General features: G+C 57.2%; 3 protein-coding genes across 6 annotated transcripts; 2 read left to right on the top strand and 1 right to left on the bottom strand.

Moving 5' to 3' along the window:
* The first annotated feature begins 2,335 nt into the window (after positions 1–2,335).
* Positions 2,336–6,897, top strand: B3GAT3 (beta-1,3-glucuronyltransferase 3). The gene is made up of 5 exons (XM_053925448.2): positions 2,336–2,660; positions 3,760–3,934; positions 5,138–5,498; positions 5,692–5,982; positions 6,390–6,897. The coding sequence occupies exons 1-5, from the start codon at positions 2,579–2,581 to the stop codon at positions 6,486–6,488; spliced, it is 1,008 nt and encodes a 335-aa protein (XP_053781423.1). The 5' UTR covers positions 2,336–2,578; the 3' UTR covers positions 6,489–6,897.
* Positions 6,898–7,044: 147 nt separating this feature from the next.
* Positions 7,045–8,930, bottom strand: ROM1 (retinal outer segment membrane protein 1). Its single transcript, XM_024574004.4, has 3 exons — positions 8,267–8,930; positions 7,643–7,889; positions 7,045–7,538 (listed from the first exon to the last, which is right to left on the bottom strand). The coding sequence occupies exons 1-3, from the start codon at positions 8,854–8,856 to the stop codon at positions 7,320–7,322; spliced, it is 1,056 nt and encodes a 351-aa protein (XP_024429772.2). The 5' UTR covers positions 8,857–8,930; the 3' UTR covers positions 7,045–7,319.
* A 91-nt stretch (positions 8,931–9,021) lies between these two features.
* On the top strand, positions 9,022–18,898 carry EML3 (EMAP like 3). Of its 4 annotated transcripts, none has more exons than XM_053923598.1 (22): positions 9,022–9,244; positions 10,505–10,676; positions 10,754–11,023; positions 11,117–11,224; positions 12,269–12,336; positions 12,506–12,629; positions 12,849–13,019; positions 13,211–13,280; positions 13,365–13,475; positions 13,713–13,808; positions 14,185–14,340; positions 14,490–14,631; positions 14,999–15,150; positions 15,411–15,536; positions 15,620–15,751; positions 16,174–16,241; positions 16,770–16,858; positions 16,930–17,027; positions 17,158–17,245; positions 17,864–17,962; positions 18,233–18,363; positions 18,460–18,898. In XM_053923598.1, the coding sequence occupies exons 1-22, from the start codon at positions 9,037–9,039 to the stop codon at positions 18,661–18,663; spliced, it is 2,883 nt and encodes a 960-aa protein (XP_053779573.1). In that variant the 5' UTR covers positions 9,022–9,036; the 3' UTR covers positions 18,664–18,898. The 4 variants fall into 4 exon arrangements, with proteins under 4 accessions (XP_053779573.1, XP_053779574.1, XP_024430105.2 ...); XM_053923599.1 differs by having other exon boundaries at positions 10,757–11,023; XM_024574337.3 differs by lacking the exon at positions 9,022–9,244 and adding an exon at positions 9,304–9,663.
* Positions 18,899–18,939: the final 41 nt, after the last annotated feature.

An 18,939-nucleotide genomic window follows, 5' to 3' on the forward strand; every position in this document is an offset into this window, starting at 1 on the left:
GGGCACATGCCTGGGTTGTGGGCCAGGTCCCCGGTGGGGGCGTGCAGGGGGAAGCTGATTGATGATGTTTCTCTATCACATCAATGTTTCTCTCCCTCTCTCCCTCCATGCCCCTCTCTCTCAAAATAAATAAATAAATAAATCTCTGTCTCCCCCCTTTCTCTATTAAAAAAAAAATCATGGAGCAGTTAGATATCAGAACCAGGGAATCTGAAAAGGAAAATTTAAATGAATGTCTAGCAAAACTCAGATAGAGCAGCTGTGCCGAAGGTTGGTAGGACAGGTGATGTTGAAGTGAATGAAAAGAAAGGCAGAGTAACAGATGCCTTCAAAACTACTCGAGCTGCTACTGAGGAAGGCATTCTTCTGGGAGGGGGTTGTACCCTGCTTTGGTGCGGTCTAGCCTTGCACTCATTAAATCCTGCTGATGAAGATTGAAACATTGGTATAGAAATTATTTTAAAAAGCACTCCAAATTTCTGCAGTGACCATTGCTAAGAATGCAGGTGTTGAAGGATTGTTGTATGTAGTTGAGAAAACTATGCAAAGTTCCTCGGAAGTTGGTTATGACACTATGCTTGGAGATTTTTTGAGTATGGTGTAAAAAGGAATTGTTGGTCCAACTAAGGTTGTAAGAACTGCTTTATGGGATGCTGCTGGAGTGGCCGTCCTGTGAACAGCAGCAGAAGGTACAGTCACAGCAATTCCTAAAGAAGAGAAAGACCCTGGAGTGGGTGGGAGGGGTGGAATGGAAGGTGGTATAGGAGGTGGCATGTTTGGGGGGTTTTTTCCTAGAAGGTAGCATGTTTTAATCCTAGAATAGTGCTCTACCATTATCAGTGAGAACTGTGAGAGGAAGTTCAAGGCTTAGTCCTCATTTCTAACTTCAGAAAAGTCAGTTGAAGGAAATGACTAAAGAAAAGATGCTGCTGTTTAAGAAAACCACTAAAACCCTCAGTCACTGGTTTCAGCTGACAGCGTACAATGGTGTACTGCTGTCATTGTCCCTGCCTACAGATAATTTGTTTTTGAGTAAAAATGCATCTGTACATTCCTGATAACAAAGTGCAAGAGCCATGTACCAACGTACTGCTTTAAACTGAAATCACTGAGGCATTTTTACTACTATGCTGTTAGAATCAGGACTTCAGTTCTTGCCATCACCCACTGAGAAGTTAAGAAGCAGCTTTCTGGCTCAGCTGGTTGGTGTCATCCCGCAAAGTGTAACGTCACTGGTTGGGTTCCTGGTCAGGGCGCAGGCCTGGGTTGCAGGATCGTCTCTGTACGGGCACGGGCAAGAGGCAACCAATCAATGTTTTTCTCTCCCTTTCTCCTCCCTTGAAAATAATATCCCAGCCCTGGCTGGTATGGCTTAGTGGATTGAGCACTGGACTGCGAACCAAAGGGTCACTGGTTCAATTCCCAGTCAAGGCACATGCCTGGGTTGCAGGCCACGTCCAGAGTAGGGGGTGGAGAGAGGCAGCCACACATTATGTTTCTCTGCTTCTTTCTCCCTCCCTTCTCCTTTCTAAAAATAAGTAAATAAAACCTTAAAAAAAATATCCCCAAAAGGCATATTTTGTGGTGGCAAAACTCTGCCTCCTCTCAGGAGTTAGGAGGTGTGTTCATGGAATTCCTCAGCTCAGGAAATATTTCTTTTCCTTAAAAAAAAATCTTTATTGATTTATGAGAGAGAGAGAGGGAGGGAAAGAAACTTTGATTTGTTGTTCCACTTATTTATGCATGCATTGGTTGATGCTTGCATGTGCCCTGCCCAGGGATCAAATCCACAACCTTGGTGCACCAGTGGGGGAAGCTGTCATGAACTGCGCCACCCGGCCAGGGCTGGAAATACTTCAATCAACAATCTGGGAGATAGCCCACTGCCTTGGCACCTCATCCCTCCTGGGCCCCCATTGTCATCTGAGAAATGTGGGTCAGAGGACACCTGGCGTCAATCTGGAAGGGATGTAGAAAATTGCACCATGGCAATTGCATAACTTTTGTCAACCTTAGTTACTTAGGTGTAAAACAGGACAATACCTTCTATCTCCTAGGATTATAGTGAGGATTATATGTGACACACCTAGAACCCAGGCCTGGCGCATGACAGGCCCTAGATCTCCATTCATGTAACACGTATTTACTGAGCTACGATTACTGGGTGCTGTGGCTGACGGATGGATGAACGAATATAAGGAGAAAACCTGGACACGAGGACTGGAGTTCGAGGGGAAGGTCTCAAAGTCGCTCCCACGTGCTCCCACCGGGCTTCTGACTGCCGGCCCTGCACGCTGGACACGCCGGATATGACGTCACTCACTCCCGAGGTTCCCAGAACTAGGCGATGGGACCGGAAATTAACCGGGACAGGGGGGCTGTTGCAGGAAGGCTTGATGTTGGCCCCAGCGGGCTCGCCAGCCTCAGCTCCCCAGTGCTGGTCTAGAAGCTCGTGAGGAAGGCGGGGCAAGGGGCGGGGCCGCTGCAGGGGCGGGGCCTGCAGGCTGTCCGGCGGGGGGCGGGGACCTCTCGTCCCCGCGGGACCCCCGCCTGCCTGGACGCCGGCGGCGGCACGGCCATGAAGCTGAAGCTGAAGAACGTGTTTCTCGCCTACTTCCTGGTGTCGATCGCCGGCCTCCTCTACGCGCTGGTGCAGCTCGGTGAGCGGGGCGGGGCGGGGGTGCGGCGGGCCTGCCCGCAGGCGCCCGCCGCCGTGCTTCCCGCCTTGGGGACGAACCCCAGTGCAGACACCTTCTGTCCGACTCGGCCCTCCGACAGCCCTCTGCGGCTGCTGGGCGCACTCCCCTCTCTGGAGCGCACCGCGGCTTCCCGCCGCTCCTCGGGTGAAATCCAGACTCCTTCCCAGGGCGTGCAGGGCCCCGCAGGATCCTGCCGCCGTCCGCCTCTCTAACCCCCCTTTCCCAACCCTCTCGCTCGCTCTGCTCCGGCCACGCTGGCTTCTTGACAGTTTCTCTAAAACCGCACGCTCATTGCTCTCTCAAGCTCTTAGCCTGTTCGCTCTGCCTGCGGTGCCTTTCTCCCAGCTCTTTCCTGCTGCCTCTTTCTCATCCTTCAGGTCTCAGCTCAGATGTGACCACCTCAGAGAGGCCTTCCCTGATCACCTTAGCTAGAGGAACGTTTTTTTCCCGGATTCTTTTTTATTCTCTAAGCTATTGGCTTCCTTCTTGGCCCTTAGCACAATTTGTAATGTTCTTTGCTTAGTGACTGCCCCCTCCACTGAAGTGAAAGCTCCGCCAGAACAGGGGTCTTAATTGCTTTACTTCCTGATGCATCCCCAGGAGGAGCATTCAATAAATATTTAACCAATAATGGAATTGATAAATTTAATGAGTCTTTGGTCGCATAACCAAGGGAACAGATCGAACTCTGCCTCCTAAGCAGGGATTGCCAGACAGGGCCACTGCATGATCCTCAGGTATTTGAAAGACTGTCCTGTTTTAGGGAGAGAGGCTTGTTCTTTGTGGCTCCAGAAGGCACAGTTAGAACCACTGGGTAGAAAGGATGGAGGCAGATAATCAGCTCGATATTCAAATGAAAATTGACACAGGTGGAATTTGTTGAAGTTGGAGAGGGGCTGGTAATGGAGCCAGTGAGTCGCCCACCACCAGAGGTGTAGAAACGGCTGTTAGAGGACTTGTAAGGAGATTCATGCCCTGGCTAAATTGTATGAGATTGTGGCCCTTTGGGATGCTGAACATGCTGTGATTCTCTGCTCCCATCCCTGCTTCCTGGGACCAGGCCAGCCATGTGACTGCCTCCCTCCCTTGCGGGCAGCAGCAGAGCAGCTTCGGCAGAAGGATCTGAGGATTTCCCAGCTGCAAGCTGACCTCCATCGGCCAGTCCCTGCCCCTGCCCAGCCCCCTGAGCCTGAGGCCCTGCCTACTATCTATGTTGTTACCCCCACCTATGCCAGGTATGGGCTCTGGTGCACCCAACAGGCTCGCATGGACCAAGAGGTTGGGGTTGATGTGAAGGATTTGGGGGTGGCATTGGGCCAGGGAATGTTCCTCAAACTAGGGCATGCCAAACGACAGGATAAATGAACCATATCTTTACTCTGAGATTTGTGGAGGAAAATGGTTATTTTCCAGTAAAAGAGACAGGGGTGTACTATGAAGTAGAATGCAAAATTTCTGACTAATTTTAAGGTGTATCAATAAAGTTGTAAGGAAATTTGGAGCTTGCCAAGGAGTTCACTGTCTCTCCTTAAGGATCCTTTGGTGAGAAAGTTTGAGAACCCCTATCCAACTTGAAGTAGAAAAGGTCCTGCAGTCATACCAGGGTCTAGAAATAGTTACACTATTATTTACAGTGTGTTTACTCTTACCAGGTGCTGTGCTAAGTGCCTTACTTTAAAAAAAAAAATTAAAATGTACCCCTATTAAACCCAAGTGGGGAAGTGTGGTTTTGGATCTTCGGCTGAAGGGCCTGCTAGTTGCTCCCTAGAATCACGTGGCTGAGCCATCTAGGCACAGGCCACTCTAGACCCTGTCCCCTCCACACACACCCCACCCAGCCTGTGGCAGGCAGGCAGGCCAGTCTGAACGATAAAGCAGCCTAGAGGAGACTGGACCACACTTCCCAGTTCTTTGTCCAAACTCAAATCTTCCTCCCCTGGAGAGGAATGAGTCAAGGGGCTCCTCTAAATTCCTCTGCCTAGAAACCCGAGCACAGAAGGAAAAGAAGCTGGTCCTACTGGTGTGTTAGAAAGTTGTCATTTAACCTTTAAAACAACATTGTTTTAGAGCACTGTTATTCCCATTTTGCAGCCCAGGAAACAGAGACTTGGGGAGAGTGAGCCATTTTCCCCAGATGCCTCACCTAATTAGAAACCTAGCCTTCAAACCCAGATCTGTCTGGTTCCAAAGTCTGGACCCTTCACTTGTAGTCCCCCACAGGGTTGGGGTTGAGGTGGGTGACAGACGTGATTGGAAGAACAGGGCAGGTGAGTGTCAGTGTGAAGTTGACAGGCGAGAAAGGGAGTTGGGGAATTGGTTGGGGAAAGGCCATGGGGGTGCTAGAAGTGGTTCAGAAGAAGCTATGTCTGCTAGCTGGAGTGGGCAGATGGTGTCCACCCCTTTCCCTCCTGTTGCATCTTCCCCTCCCCTCCCCGCAGGCTGGTGCAGAAGGCAGAGCTGGTGCGGCTGTCCCAGACTCTGAGTCTGGTGCCCCGGCTGCATTGGCTGCTGGTGGAGGATGCTGAGGGCCCTACCCCATTGGTCTCGGGGCTGCTGGCTGCCTCTGGCCTCCTCTTCACACACCTGGCGGTCCTTACTCCCAAGGCCCAGCGGCTCCGGGAGGGCGAGCCAGGCTGGGTTCGTCCCCGTGGTGTAGAGCAACGGAACAGGGCTCTGGACTGGCTCCGGAGTGGAAGGGGCGCTGTAGGGGGCGAGAAGGACCCACCTCCCCCAGGGACCCGGGGAGTTGTATACTTTGCTGATGATGACAATACCTACAGCCGGGAACTCTTTGAGGAGGTGAGCTCTGGGATGGGGCTGGGAAGAGGCTGGATGGCCCAGCTTCCTCTGTTGCCTTGGTTACCACAGTTGCTTTTAGGCTGTTGGGTGAGGAGGGGGGAACATGGAGAAGAGTGACCCAAATGGTCCTTCCTGCTGCTCCCCTTCCCCTGGACCACTCCCTCTCTTTTTCTTGTCTCCTGACCTCTGTTAGATGCGCTGGACCCGTGGTGTCTCAGTGTGGCCTGTGGGGCTGGTGGGCGGCCTGCGATTCGAGGGCCCTCGGGTACAGGATGGCCGGGTCGTAGGCTTCCACACGGCATGGGAGCCCACCCGGCCCTTCCCGGTGGATATGGCGGGATTTGCGGTTGCCCTGCCCTTGCTATTGGCTAAGCCCAATGCCCAGTTTGATGCAACGGCTCCCCGGGGCCATCTGGAGAGCAGTCTCCTGAGCCACCTCGTGGATCCCAAGGACCTAGAGCCACGGGCGGCCAACTGCACTCGGGTAAGGGCGTGGAGGTGGGTCATGTAGCTCTGGGGTGGGCAGGTGATGGGAGAAGTGGAAGGAGGCCCTGGGGAGGGGCATCAAAGGACAGGTGTTTGAACCAGGAAAGACCCTCCAGAACTCAGCTACAACCTTGCTTACTCTACTGAAGGGGAAGCCGGGAGCCAGCGGAAAAAGTGGTGTCCTGCCACTCTGTCTCCCAGAGTCCTGGGCACCCGTGTGGCACAGAGAGATGAAGGGGTGAAGGCCTCATTTTGGAGGCACAGAGCCTTCCTTCCCACCTGCCCTTCACACTTGGCAGCCAACACTGTGTGTGCAGAGGGGGCTGGAGAATGCGGCCATCACTGAGGGCCCTGGAGGCCCGGCCGTGGCCGGGCCTGGCTCTAACAGAAGCCCTCCCGGGACAGGTTCTGGTGTGGCATACTCGGACAGAGAAGCCCAAGATGAAGCAGGAGGAGCAGCTGCAGCGGCAGGGACGAGGCTCAGACCCAGCCGTGGAGGTGTGATGGACGCCCCACCCCGACCACGGCCTCATCAGGCACAGACCTGTGGGCCTGGGGCCCTAGCCTGCCCAGGACGTGGTTTTCTGAGTCCTGTCCCGTCAGAGCCAGGGTGGACCTGTCCCTCTGCCATTGCAGCCCTAGGGTGTGGCCCAGCTGCTTTCCCCCTCCCTCACCCTGCCATGTGGCACTGCCCACAAGCTGGGGACAAGCAGCCCTTGTATTGAGCCTGGTTGGCACTGTCTGGGGCGGAGCAAAAGGACAGACAGACTCAGGAGGGAGGGCAGCTGAGTAACTGGGTAACTTATTGGGGCTGGGCATGCACTGGGGGGGCTGGAGGAGCTGGGCTGGACCCTCCTCACCTGAGCATGCTAACCCCTTCCTACCTCCACAGAATAAAAAATCTCAACCTGGAGGAGCCTCTGTTTTTTGTTCATCTTGCAAGCCTGGCTCTTGCATTCTGATTCTCACCAGGGTCAAAACCTTGGTGCCCTGGCTTCCGTCTCAGGCAGAAATCACTTCTCTCAGGGCTCCCATCCCCTTGAAGAGAAAGAGCGATGGCTTCAGTCCAAAAGCTTTATTGCGTCCACACCAGAAGCAGTCTCCAGCCCTTCCCGTCACCCTGTTTTCTGTTTCTGGGTGGTTCTGGCCATAGGGGCTAGGCCCTAGGACCCCTCGTTTCTTCTCCTCAGTCAGCTCACTGATTATTCTTAACCCCTCTCACCCCAGGGACCACCCCCTGCCCCACCTGGGGCCTTGGTGAAAGAGTTGTGAGGTCTCCAGTCTGTCCACCCCTTCTCCGACCTCCCCCAGTTGCTGCCCCAAGCTCCAGGCCACTTAGGCCTCCGGTAGATCCTCCTTAGGGGGTGCCTCTTCTGGAGGGGCCTCCTCGGGTGCTGGCCTACGGGTGGCTGCTCCCTGCAGCCATGCTGCTTTCAGCATGTCTCTCAGCCCACCAGGAAACAGGTAGCCCTGGGTCTCTCCTTCCCCATCGATGACCCCTCCAAGCCCCTCCAGTGCTGTTTGCAGGTACCGCAGGCCCAGGAGCACCAGAGTCTGGGGAAAGAAAGGAGAAAGAGGGCAGTGAGGGTCAGCACTTTCAGGGGCTCCAGAATTAGAGGCCCAGATGGAGGGAGGCCTCAGCCACTTTGCTGACTCACCTGCAGCAGGAAGGTGACAGCCAGCACGCTGCCCAGCGTGCTCGCCAACCCCTGTAGGAGCCCCAGCAGCACCCCGTGGCATCCTTGGGCCCAGAGGTTTAGGTTGGGCTGACGGGGATCGAAGAGGGGATGGGCGTGGGGGTCTGAGAGCCGGGTTTGCAGGCAAGGCCTGGGTGAGTGGGGGTTGCAGCAGGAAAAAGGGACTCCATCCATCAGGTATAGGCCTTCCACATTGCTCTGGATGCGGCTGCAAAGGGAGGGGCAGGGTGTTAGGGCGTCTGGAGATAGAGGCCTCGGGAAGAAGCTTCGAGGCCCAGGAGTTGAGAAGGGAAAAATGAGAGTAAGACATTTACTGACTGCTTTGCTATGTGCCAGGCATGCATAATTCATTTGTCTTCACAGCAACTCTGTAAGGTAGGTGCTATTATTATCTTCCTTCTACAGATGAGGAAAGGGCCCAGAGGAGTTTGGTAACATGCCCTGAGTCACACAGCCAAGAAATGGCTGAGCGGTAACCCATTCTCTCAATCACTATGCCCTATTTATTGCCCATCTGGGTGAGGTGGGGTTTTAAGGGATGGAGGAGGAGGAGGAAGGGGGAGAGGAGAGAAGCAAGTCACTCACTCAACTATGTCCTGGTCATTGGGATCCAGGTAACGGCTGCTGACCCACTGGACCCCAAACCAATCCTTGTACCCATGGCGCCCACAGCAGTGGTGCCTCAGCTGCAGCTCATCCATCAGCCGTTTGGCATGACAGTGTCCTGGCACCTCTGTGTCCTTGTAGTGAGCCATGGCAGCCCCCAGGCCTTCCTCCAGCCCTGCATCCAGACTCCCAGGTAAAGCCAGGGCTAGTACCAGGGCGAGGACCAGGAGCCCTCCACCTCCAGCAGTACCAGCCACCAGCAGCGGGCCCAGGACCCTTCGCCAGGGAGGGTATTGAGCTGCATCCAGACTGGCCCTGCTGGCTCCTGCACCCACCAGTCCGGTGCCCAGAGCCACTGCACCAGCTGCCAGGGCAACCTGGGGCAGGGCAGAGAACGGGCAGGAGGGAGCCAAGAAAGTGCGAAAGTGCCACAGCTGGACCAGGAGGTGCCCGCTACACAGGAGAGTGAGGCCACCAGCCAGCGCCAGTAGCCAGGAGAGGAGCCAGAGCCCCTGCGCCAGACGGATTCGGGGCTGGAGGGGCAGCACCAGGGGCAGCACGGGCGCCATCTCCCATCTCTGCCCGGGGGAAGAGCAGGGTTGTCAGGGACGGGTTGGTCGGAGCATGACGCTGAGTCAGCCCAGCCCGGCTTGAGCTGGGCTAATGCCATCCTGACCCCAATACCCTGGGAATCCTCCCACCCCAGTTTAATAACCCGCAGCCCTATCCCTTGCCTGCCCCAATTCGGGATGCCTTGGCCTTGCCCCTTAGGAAAAGCCCCGCCCCAGGGCCCCTCCCGGAAGAGGGGTGGGGCTGGTCGGCTCTGCCCAGAGGGGCTTGCTTGGGGCGGAGACGTGAAGGTGCTGGGCTCCCTCCAGTGTCCCCAGGGAGTCCGGGGGCGAAGATCCCGGAAGGGCCCAGAGGGCGGAGGCCACACTAGGGCCAGGGGGTCAACGGGTTGGTCCCGCCCCATGCTGAGCTGCGGGGGCCGGACAGGGAGGGGTTACCAGGCTGCCCGGCCCCCCCCTTGTCCCGCCCCCCCTCCCTCGCTTCCTGGCGGCTCGGCGTCCGGCGCCTGTTTGTGCTGCGGCGCTGGGGCCCCGGACGGCCCCGCCAACCCATCCCTGGGAGCCGAGAGCGGCCCCGGGAGAGTCCGAGGCCCCAGCGGGCCCCGGAGACTGCATCTCCCGCCCCCCCCAGGACCTTTCCCCGAGCCCGACAACGCCCCCGGGGGGTGGCACGGCACCTTTGCGCGAGTGCCCGGGGTGCTTCCCCTTCCCGTCTCCCTGGCCATGGTCCCCGCGGCTTAGACGCCTCCTCCGCCGCTGCGCTCGGAGCGGGCCGGGGGGACCGGATGGACGGGGCCGGGGGGCCCGGTGAGTACGGGGCGGGGGCGGGCGGCGTGCCCATTCCCGGAGCGCCCGGCTCGTCAGTCAAGCACTGCTAGTGCCTGACGGCCGTCTAGTGGCGTCCCCGCGTGCTCCGTGGACCCAGGGGCTCTGAGCATCCTCCACTGTTCCTCAGGTCACTCTCCCTAGTTACTTGGGTCCTACTGCTGTCATTTCGGACTTCCCAGCCTCGTCCTACTCTCACCCCCCGCCCCATGTGCTTCAGGCCACCTCGATGTTTCCCTGTCTCCTATGTTACTCTGGGCCTCTTCTGCTGGTGTTTTGGGTCTTTTTACTTCTGACCCCCACTGTTACCCTAGGACCTCCCCTATGGCTCTGTCTTCACTGGTGCCCTTTCCTGTCATTCTAGATTTCTTGGTCCTCTGAGTCCTCAGAATGACTGTACTCTTGTGTCCCCCATTCTGTCCCAGTGCTGCCTGCTCAGTCTCTGTGCTTTCCTCTGAGACCTGAGCTTGCTCTGGGGTGGGCCCTGTCGTCCCTCACCGGTACTGCGACTCCCGCTGTGGTTCCCACGTTCTTCGGCAGTACTCCATATTTCCCCCCCTGGTACTCCATGGTACACCCTGCCTTTGCGGAGGCTGGGACGGCAGCAGGAAAGGAGCTTTGCCAGCTTCTTTGCCTGGCCTGCCAGAAGGAGGCCCTTGATCCTCTACCACCCGTCTCCTCCCCTCTGAGCAAGCCTCCAAGCCTGGGGCTGCTTGAAGGGGGCAGTCCTATTGGACAGATGCAATGTTGGGGGCAGAAAGAATCGCTTCAACCCACTCCCCAGGTGGTGGTACATTCTGAGAGCTCCTTGCCCCTTTCCCAGGCGAGGGCCCTGCTCAGGAGGCCCTGCAGTCCCTGAGCCGGCGGCTTCAGGTGCAGGAGAAGGAGATGGAGCTGGTAAAAGCGGCCCTGGCAGAAGCCCTTCGCCTGCTTCGGCTGCAGGCGCCCCACACCTCCCTGCAGGACTCTGGCAGGATAGCTCCTACAAGGGACAGGTTTGCATGTTGTCACACCCCCTCCTCCTCCTTCTCGGGGCCTCAAAGGGCATCGGGTTGATTCACTGTCCCCTCAGCAGCCCTGCAGCCCCCCCGGGACTGCCACCCTCGTACAGCCCCTCCGTGGTGAGCCGAGGCACCCAGACGGAGACAGAGTTGGAGACGGAGCCATCTCCCGGAACCCCTGGGCTGAGCAATGGGCCCCCAGCCCCTCAGGGAGGCAGTGAAGAGCCTAGCGGGACCCAGTCTGAAGGAGGGGGCAGCAGTAGCAGTGGCACTGGCTCCCCTGGCGGCATTGGCTCCCCGAGTATTCTCAGGCTTGTACAGACCCCACAGCGCGCTGACTCGTGAGTGTCCTGTGGCAGAGGCTGGGAGGGGTGGGAGGACCGAGAGCAGGAGTAGAGGCGGTGACCCTCACCTGCTCACTATGCTCCCATTAGGGTGCGGAGAAATTCCTCCTCATCCCCCTCCGAGCGGCCTCGACAGAAACTCTCCCGGAAGGCAGCTTCCTCGGCCAACCTGTTATTGCGGTCAGGGAGCACAGAGAGGTGGGCGAGGCTCCCCCAACCTGCCCCACCCCAGGCTCAGGCTCTTGACTTTCCTCATCCCTCACTCGCTTCCCTCGGTGGGGTGGGGGGACCTCATTGCCCAACAGGAAGAAAGGAACAAGCACTCCTGGGGCGCCTGCTGTGTACCGGGCACTGTGCTAATTTCGACCTCCTCCATCTCATTCAGTCCCTCGACATCCTTGGGGGGTAGGTGGTCTCATGCTGTTCATTGTCCAGGTGAGGAAGCAGGCTCAGAGAGGGTAAGTCATTTGCCTGGGGTCACATAGCTAGAGGCAGGATTCGAACTTAACTCTCCTGTACTTAATTCCCCTGCCCTTTCCACCTCTGGTAATACACCTCCCGAGATTCCAGGAGGCTTTTCCAAAAGCCTCTGCTATTTCCATGGATGATTGTTCTCAGAGTTTCAGTTGCCCCCTCCTTCTCCAATTTACCAGATTTTGCTTTTAGAAAGAAAAGGGAAATCCTAGTGGCTGAGCATAGTTGCCTCAGAGTGTGCAAAGGCCCTGTGACACCTGAGTGTTCATTCTAGCCCTATCCTTGGTCTCTCCTTTATTCTCTGGAGAGATATTGTCACCTTATTATTATTATCTGATGACAGTGACCTGTGGAATGCTCACTTTCCTCTGGAGAGATAAGGACTTCTCTTGTTTACCTCCTAGATCTCTGAAAGGCAGGGCTGCTGTGCCTTCCGGAGTCACTTTTGTCCTGTTTTGTAGACGGGGGGGGAAATGGAAGGGTCCATAGCCAGAGACCTGGTGGTCTGGAGGAATGGCTCCTCCCTGTCACCTCACACTGCTTTGTGCCTTGTGCTGTGTGCTCAGCCCTTTAGCCTCCGTCTCCCCATCTCTTAAATGGAGCCGAAAGTCCCCATCTGCTCTAGGGCCCTAAATGCCCAGAATGCCAACTAGAGCCTGCAGAGGTGACTGTGGTCATTGCAGCAGCCCCCCTTCTTGCGCTCTGCCCCTCCACTTTTAGGTCTTGGGACCTGACCCCAATCCTGATGCCTTTCTCTCTTCCCAACAGCCGTGGGGGGAAAGACCCCCTCTCCAGCCCTGGGGGTCCTGGATCTCGGAGGAGCAATTACAATTTAGGTAAGTACAGAAGCATCTGGAAGAATTTGGATGAAAGAGTTAGGATTTGGGCTAGAGCCCCAGGATCTACTTTGGGGGTACCTGTCAGGTCTGGTGGGTAGAGTTCTGCTCTGGCTTTCCTGGAGGGAGGCTGCAGGGTGGTGGTTGACACCCCCCCTTTTCTCTGTAGAAGGCATCTCAGTGAAGATGTTCCTTCGCGGCCGCCCAATTACCATGTACATCCCATCTGGCATCCGCAGCCTTGAGGAGCTGCCCAGCGGCCCACCCCCGGAGACCCTCAGCCTTGACTGGGTGTATCCTGCCCCTCCCAGCCCATGGGAACCATTTTTCCCATCTTGGGACGCTCCTGCCTTCTTCTTTATGGTTTCTTCCTGGGTCTGCAGGGACAGGGAACTCCGAATCCTCCCTTGCTATCCTCTGCCAATGGTCCTGCCAGCCAGAAGCTCTGTCCTCCCTTTTTCCTCACCCCACCCTTGATCTGACCCTTTCCTTGACCGTGATCCCCGCTCCAGCTATGGGTACAGGGGTCGTGACTCCCGTTCTAATCTGTTTGTGCTGCGTTCTGGGGAGGTGGTCTACTTTATCGCCTGTGTTGTGGTGCTGTACCGGCCTGGGGGAGGCCCAGGGGGTCCTGGAGGTGGCGGCCAGAGACATTACCGGGGGCACACGGACTGCGTTCGATGGTGAGGGTCCTGGGGCCGGGGAGTGGGGAACTGTAGGCCTGGGGTCAATGGGCTTGGCAGGAAAGGGGGTTGGGTGGGTGTGGAGGAGCAGGAGAGAGAGGAGTTGCCTTGATGCTCTGCAAGCATAGAGGTGTCCTGGGTGGTCTTGAGTGACCCTCCCCCTTCCTCAGAGTGTCTTCTCCCCCACTTAGCCTGGCCGTTCACCCTGATGGTGTTCGAGTAGCCTCGGGACAGACAGCTGGAGTGGATAAGGATGGGAAGGTAAGGGCAAAACCAAACGCAGGCAGACAGGATGAAATTCTGCCCAGCTGTCCTTTACACCCCTGACCGCTTCTCTCATTCCAGCCCTTGCAGCCTGTGGTTCATGTCTGGGACTCTGAGACGCTGCTGAAGCTGCAGGAGATTGGACTGGGGGCCTTTGAGCGGGGTGTGGGGGCCCTGGCCTTCTCCGTTGTGGTGAGCTGGCCCCAAAGCCTCTAGACCCCCATTTTTCTTATCCGGGAGCCCCTTTCTTGCACTCCACTAGGAAGCCTCAGACTGGCCCTCCTGAGCTCCGCCCTGGCGGTTCTCCTGAGAAAGGGACATGTGTCCACTTCTTCCCTCCCAACCTGTGATGGTGTCCCTTGCTCAATGACTGTGAACTCCCGGACCCCTAGCCCTCACTCAGCCCCTCTGGTGTGTGCCCATCCTCAGGATCAGGGTGCTTTCCTGTGTGTGGTGGATGACTCCAATGAGCACATGCTCTCCGTGTGGGACTGCAGTCGGGGCGCAAAGCTGGCGGAGATTAAGGTGAGGAGTCCCGGCAGCCTGCAGGGCACCGAGGGCTGGGGGGCAGGTTTAGTAGGGTGCAGAGAGTCCAGGCTTACCCATACATTTACTTCCTTTCTGGCTGGGTCACCTGGGGCTGGCCTTCCAGCTTCTCTGAGGCTATGAAATGGGGTTCTGAACCTCATATAGAAGTTCTGAACTCACAGGAGATAGGCAATTGGGTGACTAATCTTGAGTGACCAGGAGTAGTGCTCTTAGGGGACCAGGGTCTGGAAGGAAGGGCACCCTGGGGTTTCTAGACTTCTGCAGACCAGCTGTCGGGGTGCAGATGAGGAGAGTCAAGTGGAGTTGGGGTACTCAGGGCTTGGGGTGGCTGAACCCAGTATCTTCCCTTCAGAGCACAAATGACTCCGTCCTGGCTGTTGGCTTCAGCCCTCGTGACAGCAGCTGCATTGTCACCAGTGGGAAATCCCATGTCCACTTCTGGAACTGGAGTGGTGGAGGAGGGGTTCCTGGGAATGGGGCCCTCACCCGGAAACAGGGTGTCTTTGGGGTGAGTGTGGACGGGGGCAGGGGGTGGAGGGAGGGCAGAGCGCAGATGGGAGTATGGGTCTGAACACTGTGCACCCTGATGCTGCTCAGTTCCCAACCGTCCCTGACTTTTGGTCTTTGCCCTATCTTTTGACCTCTTCTCTCTACTAGAAATACAAGAAACCCAAGTTTATCCCTTGCTTTGTGTTCCTCCCTGATGGAGACATTCTCACTGGGGACTCAGAGGGGAACATTCTCACCTGGGGGCGGAGCCTGTCAGATTCCAAGACCCCAGGCAGGGGCGGGGCCAAAGGTACGTGGCTGAGAGTGGCATCTGGGAAGTCTAGTATTCTAGAGGGTCCATGGGAGTTGACAGTTTTCTGTGGGCCCATCTAAAAAGGTAGGGGGTGGCATGGCAAAGAATAAAGGGCTGGGCCTTTGGGGTCTGCCAGATCCTGGGTTCAAATCCCAGTGTTGCCACTAATTGGGAAGTTACCTCGCTTCTTTGAGTCTCAGTTGTCCAGTCTGTAAACTGGGGAGAATAATAGCCAAGGATCAGAAATGGTAATCAGTAGGTTCAATGGCTGGGAGCTATTACTCCATTGTGACTGCCTAGACTGCTCCTGTTCCCCACTTCCCTGCACCCCAAAAGCCTGACCTATGCAGGACTTTGCCAACAGAGACCTATGGGATTGTGGCCCAGGCACATGCTCACGAAGGTTCCATCTTTGCCCTGTGTCTCCGGCGGGACGGGACTGTGCTGAGTGGTGGCGGGCGGGACCGCCGGCTGGTACAGTGGGGGCCCGGTTTGGTGGCCCTCCAAGAGGCTGAGGTGAGAGCTAGGCAGGGGTCGAAGGAGGGAGAGGGAAGAGGAATGGCCAGTAGGACCCTACTTCCTTCTTTTCTTTAAAAAAAAAATATTTTATTTTTAGAGAGAGAGGAGGGAGGGAGGAGAGGGAGAGAAACATCAATGGTTGCCTGTCACACAGCCCCCAAATGGGGACATGTGCCCTGACTGTGAATCCAACCAGTGACTTTTCACTATGCGGGTCGACGCCCAACCCATTCTGACTTTCTGCTCCCACTCTGCAGATCCCTGAACACTTTGGGGCTGTGCGGGCCATTGCTGAGGGGCCGGGCTCTGAGCTGCTGGTGGGAACCACGAAGAACGCATTGCTGAGAGGAGATCTGGCCCAGGGCTTCTCCCCTGTGATCCAGGTTGGGGGGCCAAGGGCTCTGGGGAGGAGAGAGGGGAGAGCCGTTGGGGAGGGGCAGAGGTGATGGTGCATGCTCTGCTGCAGGGCCACACGGACGAGCTGTGGGGGCTGTGCACACATCCCTTCCAGAACCGCTTCCTCACCTGTGGCCATGACAGGCAGCTCTGCCTGTGGGATGGGGAGAGCCATGCGCTGGCCTGGAGCATCGACCTCAAGGTAGAGCCCTGAGTCCCTGGATCCCCAGTGCCACGCCCACTGTGACTCCTGTGGCCACCAACTACTTCCCCAATATCCCCTTCCCGTCTGCTTCCCAGAAGCAGCCAGTTTGTACTGGTATGGCTACTAGAATGTTCATTCTTCTGTGCCAATGCCTCCAGTACCCTTCAGTACCTTGATCCAGCAACTAGTGGTTAATCTGTGACCCAGCTGGGAGCCTCAGTACTGGTTGTTAAATATTTTGAATATCACCTCCTGTTTAGGCTCTAGCGACACCGTGCCTGCGTCCCAGGTGTACTGCCCCTCTTCCTGTCTCCCCCTTGGGAGGAGATGGCTTTGACGTTACCAAGATGACAAGGTGTCTGTCTTGACTCCCTCACTAGAAAGGCATTCTCTTGAATTCATCTTCTCTCCCCTCCCAGGAGACTGGTCTCTGTGCTGACTTCCACCCCAGTGGGGCAGTTGTGGCTGTAGGACTGAACACAGGGAGGTGAGAGGCAGCCAGGGGAAAGCAGGCAGGAAGGGTTCCCGGTGACGGGGTGTGTGCGTGTGCGTGAAGGAGCCGGATAACTGCCTGCTCAGGAGCCCCAACTGCACCTTCCTGTTCCTCTGTGCCTCTCCCTGCAGCCTGGCTTCCCCTGGTCTCCTGCGGCAACTGCCATCACACCCTCCCCCAACCACTCTCCCCACCAAGCCTGGGAGTGGAGGAGGTGGCAGCTCAGGATAGCGAAGCAGTGGAGATAGGAGGGGCAGAGGGGAGACTAAGACAGAAAAGTGGACAGGTTTACAGATTCCTTAAGGCCTCTGTAGCCCAGCCTCATATTCCTTGCTCAGATGGCATCAGAAGCCCCTCAGCTTTTATCTGCCCTTAGCCCCTTCTTACTTCCCGGCATAAGACTGCAGTGGGGACCTTTCTGTCTACCCCACAGCTTTTCTGTGGGTGTTCGTCTCTCCAGCTTGTCAACGTGCTGCCCAGGACAGGTATATTCACACCTGCTTTCCCACCCCTCCCTTCCAGGTGGCTGGTTTTGGATACAGAGACCAGAGAGATCGTGTCTGACACCACCGATGGCAATGAACAGCTCTCAGTGGTTCGGTACAGCCCAGGTGGGAGCCACCCCCACCCTGGACCCAGACCTGTCCCTGGCCCTGCCTTCTCTGAGTGACTGTCTTTGTAGATGGGATATACCTGGCCATTGGTTCCCATGACAACATGATCTACATCTATAGCGTTTCCAGTGATGGTGCCAAGTCCAGCCGCTTTGGCCGCTGTGTGGTAAGAAAGCTGGGGTGAAGGGTGGGGCATTGACATAGCAGATAAACTTCTCAGAGGGTCCAGTGCACTAGGGGGCTTGGAGGATGGGAAGTGGGGGCTCCATTTTTAGTCTCTTGACCCTTGCTCCCAGGGTCACTCCAGCTTTATTACTCACCTTGACTGGTCCAAGGATGGGAACTTCATCATGTCCAACTCTGGGGACTATGAGATCCTTTACTGTGAGTGGCAATAGGGTGGGCATGGGGAGAGGGTAATTGGGGTGGGTTCTCTTTGTGTGTGTGGAGGCTTCTGGGTGGGAGGGGATGAAGGAGGATATGTGGGGAGCTCCAGGAGGAGGGGCTGTGTGGGAGGGGCTGTGTGTTCCGGGGGAGCTGGAGAGGGGTTAGAGTCGGACTTACACACATCAGAGAAACTGATTTGGAAAAAAAACACATTCAGTTTTACACATGTCTCGTTCCCATGAGGATTTGAGCGAGTTGAAAAGATTGTTTTGGAAGAGTTTCTCAGGGCAGGTGTGGGAGGGATGGCCTTGTCTAGGGAGGAGGAACTGAAGAGAAGCTCTTAGCAGACTTCAGGGGGAACTCAGGAAGCACATGGGGCTGGGTTTTGCCCTGGGCTGAGGGCCACAGTGGTGACCAGATCACACGCCCCAGCTTCAAGTCAGTCTGGCCAACCTGGCCTTCCAGGTATCCTCCCCACCGAGGGCAGGGTGAGAGCTGAGCTGAGTGGGCTACCTCTCCCTGGGGGGTGTGGCTGGAGGCTGCAAGCTGCATTCCCAGCATTCTCCCCACTCAGGGCTGGGAGAGGGCTGAGCTGGGTGGGCTTCTTTCCCCCAGGGGACGTGGCTGGAGGCTGCAAGCTGCTGAGGAATCGCTATGAGAGCCGAGATCGGGAGTGGGCCACCTACACCTGCGTGCTGGGCTTCCATGTCTATGGTGAGCAGGGGTCCAAGGGTGTGGAATCCTGCGGGAGGGGTGGGGGTGGGGGGACAAGGTGGAGCCTGCCCTGGGCTTGGAATGCTTGGCGTCAAGGAACCGGCAGGTCCAGCCCAGGAAGGCCTCTCAGGCCTGGGGCCCTCCCTGGGAAGGATTGCCTGGAACGTGGCTGGTGGGTGACCGCGGCTAACAGAGCGCCAGAAACAGTGAAACTCTGGGTTGCGGGTGGAGGCGGGGAGGAGGCCGGGCTAAGACCAGCCGCTGTGTTAGGCGTGTGGCCAGACGGCTCTGATGGCACCGACATCAACTCCCTGTGCCGCTCCCACAATGAGCGTGTGGTGGCCGTGGCCGACGACTTCTGCAAAGTGCACCTCTTCCAGTACCCGTGCGCTCGTGCCAAGGTGAGGCCTCTTGGGACCTGGGGGGTGGGGTGGGGCGGGGAGCGGCTGGGCGGGGGCTCCGCATCCTCCACAACTCCACCTTCCCCCCCAACGCAGGCGCCGAGCCTCGTGTACGGTGGCCACGGCAGCCACGTGACCAGCGTCCGGTTCACTCACGATGACTCGCACCTCATCTCTCTGGGTGGCAAGGACGCCAGCATCTTCCAGTGGCGAGTGCTGGGCGCCGGGGGCTCGGGGCTGGCGCCTGCCACGCCCTCTCGAACCCCTTCTCTGTCCCCAGCCTCCTCTCTTGACGTCTGACCGCTGCGGGACGGGACCCACCAACCCTGCAGGCCGGCCCAGCCCCACTCGACCCCTCAGGACCAGGGGCCGACTTTTCCTTAACTTAGAGACATTCCCGATTGCGCATTTCCCTGGAGGGGGCGAACGGCACCCCTGCACACACTGTATAGACGCGCTGGCTGAGTCGGGCAGCCCCAGCCTGGGTCCTGACTCCCGCTGCCTGCTGAGGGGCAATAAACCAAAAGCAAAGTCGCCTCCCAGTCCTTTTGTGGGGCTCAGCGGGGCGCCCCCGGG

This window comes from Desmodus rotundus, chromosome 5 (genome assembly GCF_022682495.2).
Source record: "Desmodus rotundus isolate HL8 chromosome 5, HLdesRot8A.1, whole genome shotgun sequence".
Lineage (NCBI taxonomy): Eukaryota > Metazoa > Chordata > Mammalia > Chiroptera > Phyllostomidae > Desmodus > Desmodus rotundus.

Excerpts from the sequence above, each read along its gene's own strand:
- B3GAT3 (XM_053925448.2), top strand. The coding sequence starts at position 2,579 with ATGAAGCTGAAGCTGAAGAACGTGTTTCTCGCCTACTTCCTGGTGTCG. Across the intron at positions 3,935-5,137 it reads GTTACCCCCACCTATGCCAG|GCTGGTGCAGAAGGCAGAGC; the intron begins GTATGGGCTCTG and ends CCCTCCCCGCAG. Across the intron at positions 5,983-6,389 it reads GGGCGGCCAACTGCACTCGG|GTTCTGGTGTGGCATACTCG; the intron begins GTAAGGGCGTGG and ends CTCCCGGGACAG.
- EML3 (XM_053923598.1), top strand. The coding sequence starts at position 9,037 with ATGCCTTGGCCTTGCCCCTTAGGAAAAGCCCCGCCCCAGGGCCCCTCC. Across the intron at positions 9,245-10,504 it reads TAGGGCCAGGGGGTCAACGG|GCGAGGGCCCTGCTCAGGAG; the intron begins GTTGGTCCCGCC and ends CCCCTTTCCCAG. Across the intron at positions 12,337-12,505 it reads GAGGAGCAATTACAATTTAG|AAGGCATCTCAGTGAAGATG; the intron begins GTAAGTACAGAA and ends TTTTCTCTGTAG.
- ROM1 (XM_024574004.4), bottom strand. The coding sequence starts at position 8,856 with ATGGCGCCCGTGCTGCCCCTGGTGCTGCCCCTCCAGCCCCGAATCCGT. Across the intron at positions 7,890-8,266 it reads AATGACCAGGACATAGTTGA|CCGCATCCAGAGCAATGTGG; the intron begins GTGAGTGACTTG and ends CTCCCTTTGCAG. Across the intron at positions 7,539-7,642 it reads CTGTCACCTTCCTGCTGCAG|ACTCTGGTGCTCCTGGGCCT; the intron begins GTGAGTCAGCAA and ends TTCTTTCCCCAG.